General features: G+C 43.1%; 1 protein-coding gene across 1 annotated transcript in view; it reads left to right on the top strand.

The window, feature by feature from the left end:
* The first annotated feature begins 5899 nt into the window (after positions 1-5899).
* The window catches only part of CLIC2 (chloride intracellular channel 2), a 35968-nt gene continuing 31552 nt past the window's right edge, over positions 5900-10315 (top strand). Inside the window, exon 1 of the mRNA XM_072626500.1 lies at positions 5900-6239. Coding sequence (XP_072482601.1) covers positions 6183-6239 — 57 coding nt within the window. The 5' untranslated portion in view covers positions 5900-6182. The remainder of the gene's footprint in view (positions 6240-10315) is intronic.

The following is a 10315-nucleotide window of genomic DNA, read 5'->3' as shown; positions in this document are numbered from 1 at the left end:
TTTGAAATGCAAACACAGGAGTGAAGACAAGCATAAAAAAGTAAACATGAATGAACAATGATACAAGACCAAGAAAGTATAAGTTTAATATGACATTCAAATACAGAGAGATATTACTTGGCTCCCCATGCATGCTGGAATGCTCTGCCTTGGGTCCTTGATCTGTTATCATCAGGGGTCAGAGAGGTAATTTAATTACACAAGGCCTGAGAGTGATTCTGTTATGTCTTGATGAATTTAAGAAAATAATGAAAAGAGAGGGGAAGAGGAATACAATGGGGGAAGAGAGAGAAAGGAAGGAAGGTTAGTAAAAATTATCCCACATGATTGGGGTGCACAAACTAACATTTATACAAATAAGGTGGAAGAGTTGGGGAGGGGAGTGATTGACTCTTGAACCTCACATCTAACCAGTCAAAGAATGCACACACGCACACAAACACGCACACACACACACATACACACACAGAGTTGGGCACAGAAATACATTTCACTCCACAGAGGAATGGGGGGGGAGGGTGGATAGAGAAAAGGAAAAAGTCAGGAATTAGAGTGAGGGCTTATTTCTAATAAAAACAATCTCCAAGAATATAAAAAATATGTACAGCCACTCTTTTTGTAGTAGTAAACAGGAATCCGCAGGGGGTACCTATCAACTGGGGAATGATTGAACAAGTTACGGCATATGAATGTGATGGGATACTATTGTACCCTAAGAAATGATGAAGGGGATGGTTTCAGAAAAACCTGGGTAGGTTGGTTGTTGTCCTTTGTTCTCAAAGAGGACCAAAATAACATCACTATATCACAGTGTGTCCAACTGTGGCTGATAAGACCGAATATGAGCTCAGATGCTATACCACAAAGTCAGGCACAAATGGTCCCTATGAATATTTGTAGTAGAGATATTTGTAAATCCATACATCTCATGTTTCTTTTGAGCAACTGGAATTCTGCTCATAGAGCACAGCACCTTCTCAGCACACCATGTTTGGTGGTCCTGTGCCAGTGTCTCCCATGTGTCACAATTGATTCTGAAGTTCTTCAGAGACACCTGTCTTGTATATCTCATCTGGAATAGAATCAGCACCAGGTGATTTGCCACAGGAGAGAAGTCTAATGGCATTCAAAGCTTCTTTTTCGGTTGGAAGTTTGCTAGAAAGGGATTGACTTCAACCTGAGGTATGAGGTCAGTGACTTCAACATTGATTGATGATGGTCTGTTGAGAACATTTTGGAAGTATTCAACCCATGTCTCCAGGATTATGCCCTCATCACTGATCAATGTGGCTCCATCAGCCACAGTAGTTGAATCAGTAGTTGAAATGCACCACAGGTCTTTGGCTCACAAATAGCCTTTAGGGCATCATAAAAGTGCTTTGGATTGTTACAATCAGCGTGAAACAATTCCACCAGCCTTCTTACTATGCCAAGAATGTTGCATCTCTCTAAGCTTCTATTGCATTTTACTTTTGAGGGAGTTAAATGTTGCCTTCTTAGAGATGGATGAGCCATCCTGCTGGTAAACCCTGTAGAGTTCTCCTTTTTTATTTAGCAGTTTCTGAATTTCCCCATCATTTTAGTCAAAACAGTCTTATTGTTTGTGAATGTTCTGGCCCAGATGAGTAAATACAGTGCTATACACCAAATCTCTGAAAGCTGCCTACTCCTTTTCTGCTTCACTGTTGCCAACCATGTGTTGGCTCAGCTTTCCCTCCAAGTTAGCAACAAACTATTTCCACTTGGCAAAGCACTCTAATCTGTTGACATGAAGTCTTCGAGTCATTGTCTTGCCTTGGGGTCACTGCTTTTGTATTTAACAAAATTTAGGGAGTGTTTAGCCTGGAGAGAATAAGTCTATGATCTTAGCACTCTGCACCACATATCACCATTGTCACTCTCACATCCTGTCTGTCTCTTCTTCTAAGAATGACACGGTTTATTCAATATCAGTGTTTGCTGTGAGGGTGCATCCATAATGTTTTATTGCATTTAGGTGAACAGAAGGCAGTGTTGGTGATAATAAGGTAATGAGATGCACAAGTCTTCAGTAGTAAGTGACTATTGCTGTTGTTATTTCTGACTCGCTGCTATGTCTGATAGTATATGCCTACTCTGTCACCAAGAATTATAAGTGTATCTTCTTTTAGTACACTGATGATGAGGGTCTCCACGTCCTCATACAATTTTTCTTTGACCCCATCAGCGTTAGTCATGGTGGGAGCATAGGCACTGATGATGGTGGCATGGGGTTTTCTTGTAAGTGAAAATCATATTATTATGAGTCTGTCATTCACTCACTTGGGGAAGCATACCAGCTTGTTGACTAGATTAGTTTTGATTGGGAAACCTACAGCAGCTTCATGGCTTTCCCCTTCACTGTGGCCACTCCAGAAAAATGTGTATCCAGCTCTGACTTTGGCAAGCTGGCCTTCATTTACCAACCTTGTTTCACACAGGGTGGCTATTTGAATATGATACCTGAGGAGTTCTCTTGCAACAAAAGCTTTTTGTCTTTCACGTCCACTGGATTTCACGTTATCCCCAAGCATGTGTACATTCCATGTACCAATGGTGAGTGGAGTCATCTTGATGAAAGTTTTGTACATTTTTTTGTGTGTTCTGACCTCAGGGTAGGATCACTGACTATCATGGTAAGCAGACCAGGGTTCAATTAGGTGAAGCAGACAATTTTTAGGTTACCTTTTCTAGCCCCTTCCTCATGCAGTACAGTCCTTAAAAAGGCTGTTCAGATGCCCTGGGGGCTGCTGAATCCCACTCTTGCTTCAGTCCAGTAAGAAAACAACCCTGTGTGCCGCCTGTGTGCAGGATTGTGACTACAGCTCCCAGTGTGTCCCTACCTGCTGCCTTGTCACTTGTTTGTTGTCACAGGACTTTGAAGCACATAAAAATGGTAAAGCAGTATGGGTGATATCTTTTGACTCAAGCATAAATTGGCTGTAAGTGAAGCAGAGTTGCTTGAAGTCATTGGCTTCACTCTCTCTTCCAGAATCATCAAAGTTCAGTGCCAGAATGGAAGTCAAGATGACTGGTGATGGTCCAGGATGCAGTGGATGACCTTGGTATCTTTGATGTCTAACCAAGCTCTTCATGGCCTGTTGGGACAAATTGTTCACATTTGCCTATTCCACTGAGGAAGCCTTCACTTGCTTAAGGTAGATGCCCCCCAAACTCACTGAAGGTTTTAAGGCCCCTAGATTACTCTCAACCAGGTTTGGCTTCTCTGCCAAGAAGGTTTTGCCAGGGTATGACTGCTACACACCCTATTGCTTCTTGGAGTCAAGGTGAGAGTTAGGTGGCAGTTGGACACCAAAGATGGAAAGCAGCCCCCAAAATGACTTGGCAGCCCTCACACCAAAGATATTAGTCTTTCCTGAACACACAAACATCCCAGTATTTTGAGGCACATTACAAGGAGACTTATTTCTAAGCAAAACAAATTCCAAAGATATACTAAAATATTTATAGCAATTCTTTTTGTAGTGACAAAGAACAAGAATCTGAGGGAGTACCTATCAAATAGGGGAATAACTGAACAAGTTATGGTATACTAATGTGATGGAATTCTGTAAGAAATTTTGAAGGGGGTGGTTTCAGAAAAACCTGGAAACACTTGTATGAACTGATGCAAAGTGAAATAAGCAGAACCAGAAGAAAAAAATCATAACATGATAACAAGACAAGTAACATTGAAAGAATGGGAAAGTCTAATCAGCATAATCATCAACCATAACTCCAGAAGACTGATGATGAAATATGCTACCCACCTCCTGATACAGAACTAAAGAACCAGGAGTGTAGAATGGGACTTTTTTTTTGGACATGGACAATGCAGAAATGTATTTTGTTTGACGATACATTTTTGTAGTTGGGGTTTTGTTTATCTTTATTTTCAGTTGGGATGGAAAGGCTGGGAAGGAAAAGGAGGGATTTTGTTGATCAAAAAAGCATATATATACATATATACATACATACACATATAAAATATATATACCTATAGAAATATATACATATATGATATATACATACACATACAAAACATATACACACATACATATTATATATACATAGGTTATATATATACATACACATATAAAAATATATATACATATATACATTATATATGTGTGTGCATATGTGTAATATATGTGGAAGAAAAAAAGGAAGACAATGTGTACATCCCAGACCAGCTACTGATTGCTTTTAACATGCAAGGATTTCTGACACTGGGAATTTGGTTTCATATTGTAGAGAAAAGCATAAATGGAAGGCATTTGGGCCTCCCATGGTATCATTCATAGCCTTACAGTCAAAAAGGATTCTCTAGTCTAAGCATTTGGTAAACCTTAAGTACATATAAATGTATACATACATATATATGTATGTATGTATATATATGTATATGTATGCACACATACACACACACATACCCAGAAAGATCTAGTATTTTACATATTTTTATTCCCCACCACTACCCCACCCAAGCTTCTTAAGAGCAGGAAAGATCTCTTTGCCTAGCACATAGCAAATACTAACTGAATTGAATGAAAAGAAGAGTGCTGGGGCTGCATCCAGGAAGACCTGAGTTCAAATTCAGCCTTAAACACTTCTTAGCTGTGTGACCCTGGGCAAATCACTTCACCTCTGTCTGCCTCAGTTTCTCATCTGTCAAATGAGAATCATAACAGCACGTACCTTCCAGAGCTATTGTGGGGACGAAATGCAATAATATTTGTGAATTGCTTAGCATAGCACTTAGCACATAGTAGGTGCTATATAAATATTAGGTATTAACTAGTATTTTCATGGTGCTTTAAGATTTGCCAAGTGCTTGACATATTGTATCCTGATTTAATCCTCACAAGAGCTCTGGGAGGTAGGTACTATTATTATCCCCACTTCACAGATGACAGACAGAGGTGAAGTGACTTGCTTAGGGATACAGAACTAGTAAGTGTCAAAGACAGGATTTCAACTCAGGTCTTCCTGATTTCAAGTCAGGCACTCTAACTACTGGGTACCCATTCTACAGATGTGGTTCGATGACTCGCCCCAAATCAAAGAGCTATTAAAGGCCAGAAGTAGGATTTGAACCCAAGTTCTCTGACTCCAAGCTGGGGAAATCAATCTCTGATGACTTTTCTTGGTCTCTCTTGCCCTTGTGAGGATCTTTGCTTTCCAATCTAGTTTTTTAACTCAGTTAAGCCTAGGAAGTTCTTCTGGTCAGTGTAGACCACCACACCTCCCCCATCAACTCCCTAATTAATTAAAATCTGAGCAGCTTAGTTGGTTGGCAAGCATTAGGAGAGAAGTGAAATTTGCAAGCAGGCTGGAGAGTGACCCTTCCCATTTCTGCTCCCTGCCCCACTTCTTTTCCCTGTGTGCTAATAATGGGAGTCCACAAGGACAGATGCTGTTATGTGTGTGGTATGTGTTGAAATGGCATGGCGGGGTGGGGAAAGGGACAGGGAGATTGAAGAAAGGACATATATGTGTGTGTGTGTGTGTGTGTGTGTGTGTGTGTGTGTGTGTATATATATATATTTTTTTCCTCTTCAGGACAGGACAATTCAGTAAATGACCTTCCTTCCTGACTGAGAAAATCCAGGACTCTGGTAGCCTGTTTCCTGTAAGGGTTTTTGGGTGATGTCAGGTTATAGGAACAGAAAGGAGAGGTCCTTTTCTGGGCTTGGAGCCCAGGCCTCAGAGGGAGGTTTCAGGATAGCATTTGGCCCACTTGACAGATAAAAAGCAGGGCTGTAAGGGTGTGCTGGATTTGTTCATGAGTGTGTGTGTGTGTGTGTGTGTGTGTGTGTGTGTGTGTGTGTGTGTGTGTGTGTGTTTTCTCTGATGCTGAGTCATGGCTCTGAGACCTCTCTGGTTAGGAACAACCACTCCCTTCCACCATACACGCCCCCTTTGCCCCTCCTTGATTCAAAAGTTTAAAGTCAACAGGAAGAAAGAAAATGAATTCAAGAACTTCCCCTAAGTGTTTCAAGTTTAGTCACCCCATATCTTGATAAAAGGGTCTGCCCTTAGCTCTAGCCCTTCCTAGTCAGAGCCTCTTGAGAGAAGGCTGACTGCTTCCTGGGCACCAGACCGGGGTTCTGTGTTTGGTGGAGGTGGTCTGCACACAGCTGACAGCTCAGAAGCAAGCTAAGATGGCAGACTGGGGGCCCAGTGCCAAACAGGAGCCTGAGATTGAGCTCTTTGTCAAGGTGAGTTTGCCGGCTGGCCAATTTTCTGAGGGAGGGTGGGGTGGGATGAGATGGGGTGGTGGTGGAAGGTTGTCAGCAGGAGGGAGAAGTTTTAGCAGGGGGGCATCAGGATGCCATCTTCTTTTTGCTGGGAAGACGGAAAGTTCTCAAAGCATGACTCTTTGGAGTTCCAGAAAACAGTCTGGATAATTTGTCTTCCCTCCAAGGTAGCAAGAATGAACAAATGTTCAGATCTGGGTTCAGATTTCACTTCTTGTGATCATTGTCTGTGTGGCTCTAAGCAAGTGACTTCCCCTCTGATTTTCCATTTCCTTTTCTGTAAAATAGGAATGAAGGAAAGAAATACACATTTATACAGCACCTACTATGTGCCAGGACCCATGCTAAGCCCTTTAAAGATAACTCACTTGGTTCTCACAACAACACTGAGAAATAGGGGCTATTATTATGTCCATTTTACAGATGGGGAAATTGAGGCAGGCAATGGGGAAGTGACTTGCCCAGGGTCACACAGCTTGAGGCCACATCTGAACTCAGGTCTTCCGACTCCAGGCTCAGCTCTTTGTCTACTGTGGTGCCCTGTCTACTGTGGTGCCTGTAGCTGCCTCATGGGGATACTAGGGATAAATAGGGATTAAAATGCCTGTAGAAGATCTCTTCCTTAGGGGAGAATTGGTGGGGGGAGGAAATGGGATAATCATAGCTTGTAAACTTTCTGTGGTTCTAGATCTTTCTGTTGTTATTATCAAGTGAGAGGAGCCCGTGTTGTCCCCCACAGGTGGGGGAAGAGCACTGATTCTAGATGCCACAAGCAGCCAGGCAAATCAGACAGATGGAGCCAGCTGGGTTGAGGGGGGAGCAGATGGCCGAGACAAGCCCAGGCCAATTCAGGGAGAGGCTACTTCCACTTTGAGCTCGATCTTGGAGTTTCCTTTGTGTTACTGCTTTGGAAAGCCCCTTCAGCCCTGGTGACATGCCAGGCATTGAACAAGGAAGCAGTCACTTCAAGCCCTCCCTTTCTTCCCTTGCTTATTTCCAGCATTCTACTTGGCTCTGCTAAAGTTCTAAATGGCTCTGATACTTTCTATCTGTGTCATAAAAGTATCGTCCATTGGTGGAATGAGCAAAAGTCCCACCTCTGCCACTTATTAGCTGGGAGATCCTGGCAAGTCACTTTCATTTTCTAACACTAGCTTTCTTCCCCTGTAATACAGGGACACTATAATAGCTAAGACTAGTGTCCGAAGGTTTACATACATTAGCTAATCTGACCCACTAGACAACCCTGTGGAAGAGGTGCTGTTATCATCCCTGTATTATAGAAGAAAAAAACAGAGCTGAAGTGACTTACCCTGGGTCACACAGCAAGGATGGATCTAAATTCGGCTGGATTCAAACCCCTAGGCCAGCATTCTATCCCCATACACCACATTACCTGGACTCCATATCTCTCTGTCTTGAAGGAAAGTACTCCGTTAACAAAGGGCAGCAATTCTAGGGTCCTCAGACTTAATAACAAAAGTCTGACCTCTGCCCTCCTTTCTGGTGCTATTAAGCCACCCCACTGTTTAACAAAAGTAGCTCTGTGCCATGTGGTGGAGGAGAGGGGCAAGATACAAATCAACCTCAAGGTGTTGTCCAGTTAGCTATGTGAAGAGTTCTTGAAGTAAGCACCCAAGTGATTCTCAACCTAGAAGACAGAAGGGATCCCATAGCAACACAGCTTCTAAGATGGTCAAAACAATGAAATACATGGGCTGCCTGACTGCCTGGAAGCTTCCTCTTCGTTTTGGTAATACCTGAGGTAGCCCAGGAGTCCCCATGTCCCCACCACAAAGCTCAGTGCCCGGCACTAATAATAATAAATAAATAATTAATAAAAAAATAAAAATTAATAATAATAAAAGTTTGCTGATTGAGGGGTTTAAGTCACCCTCAGAACTTTTCGTGTTCTTTTCTGTCTTCTAAGGAGAGGCAGGCTAACAGATTTCCTCTTGGCTCAAGAGGCTAATGTATTTAATGCCTTTGGAAGGAATAGTGATTTGTTTGTTGAAAACAGTTGGTGTTGGCCCAAGGAAAGTGCTGGGTCGCTTTCAGTCATGAAGAGTTCACTACCTCAGAAAGGGAGACCATTCCATTTCGTTGTTAGAAAGCTCTAGTTGCCAAATAGCTCTCCCTTAAATAGAACTGAAGCCAGCCTCTCTTTAACTACATCTTGGTGGTGTTGCTCAGTTGTTTCAGTCATGTCTGACTCTTTGTGAACCCATTTGGGGTTTTCTTGGCAGAGATGCTAGAGTGGTTTGCCATTTCCTTCTCCAGCTCATTTTACAGATGAGGAAACTGAGGTAAACAGGGTTAAGTGACTTGCACAGGGTCACCCAGCTAGTAAGTGTCTGAAGTTGGAGCTGAACTCAGGTTTTCCTGACTTCAGGCCCCTATCCACTGCAGCACCACCTAGCTGCCCCAGAGTCCATTTGGGTACCATGCATTGGTACTAGGAAGTTCTTCCCTCTAGGGTCAACCGAAACAAGGCATGTCTCCTGTGGCCCCCTGATATTTCTTCAAGCTCAACAGTGGCAGTGTCTTCTAGAGATCCTCCCAGCTCTCCCTCCCTGGCTCCAGCAGATGACCTGGCTGGGGTTCTTTTGGCTCCGTCATGATTCATGTCTTCCTGCCTCCAACCGGACATTTATTATTGTTCTGTCCCTCATCTTCAACTTCTCCCTTTCCACTGGTTCTTTCCCTTCTAGCTGCAAACACTCAGCTCTCCTGTTGGAGGCATGCTAGAACCTGCTTACACAGGCTCCCAATAACAATTGTCTAAATTTCAGAGTTTTGAGTTCTTGGTAGGCTGATTGTCTAGACTTAAGAAAGTGACAGAGAAAATGCAGATAAAACTTCTGTGTGGGTCCTATTGTGTTCAATATGAACCGGTGGCCCTTTGCTTTAGCCATTTAAAAAATATCCTTCCCTTGACCTTCAAATTGCAGATCACCTAACTTACTCTGTAAAATGGGCGGCTCAGAGTTGCCATTTCTGGAGCACAGGCAGCAGTATGCTTTCCTGACATTATCTCATTTGCCCCTTGCAACAACTTGCAGAAGTTAGAGCTTATAGGATCATCTCCATTTTCAAGGTTGGCAGGTAGAGTGATTTCTCTGAGGCTGCCCAGCTCTGAATGTGGAGGACCAAGGGCCTCAGAACCTTTCTTTGTTCTCTAGTCAGCTTTTCCCACCCATCTTCTTGTTTGGACTGCATCAGTTCCCTGTAACTTCCCGACACCCAAAGGTCCAGATTTGGCTGTTTATACACTTCCATTGATGCCTTTGTGAACAGATGGGCAGCCTCCTCTAGATCCTGGCAATGTGTGATGCCATGATCTGGCTTCTCGGACCTCTGAGGAGTAGTATGATTGGAAAAATGCAGGACAGCCACCTTGACCGGCCATCCATCCCCTGCAACTAACTCACACAGTAGGTGTTTCAAGATGAATCCATTTTAGTTACCTATCAATTGGGTTGCAGGACTGAGAGCCTCTCTTATCTCCACACCTCTTTGTTCCATTTTGAGTCCTCTGTGAGTTTTTGTAGCAACATCATCTCAAAAGAAGACCATTCCCAGGTTCCTGGTTTTCAGAGTCCAGGGTCTAGATTTGGTAAGGTATAGGGGACCATTTTTTCAGGCACATGGAATAAAAACTGCCTCCAGTCCTTTTTTTTCCTTCCCTTTCTGCTTATCCTCCAGGGGAAACTTGGGAGGTGATTCACTAATTAGTTTGGGAATTTGTGCTGTGGCCCTTTAAATCAGCACATCAAGGAAAGCAAAAAGACCAAATTGGGTTTTCCCAGAAAACCTGGCTATGTTCTCCCTCCTCCTCACATATCCCCCTCCCTCAAGTATTCTCTTGTGCCCAAAAGGTGCCCTCCCTTCCTGTTATGTCCACTGGAGAATTCCATTCCCTCCCCCACTTTCCATGTTAGGGCTCTGGTCAGTCCCTCCAGTTCAAGATGGATCCACTGTCTGCTTTGTCTCATTTCCCTATACAGGCATCACAAAAGAAAGCCTGCTGCCAAAGA

The sequence above is a fragment of the Notamacropus eugenii genome, chromosome X (assembly GCF_028372415.1).
Source record: "Notamacropus eugenii isolate mMacEug1 chromosome X, mMacEug1.pri_v2, whole genome shotgun sequence".
NCBI classification, from domain to species: Eukaryota; Metazoa; Chordata; class Mammalia; order Diprotodontia; family Macropodidae; genus Notamacropus; species Notamacropus eugenii.
This window is presented reverse-complemented; position numbering and strand designations above follow the sequence as displayed.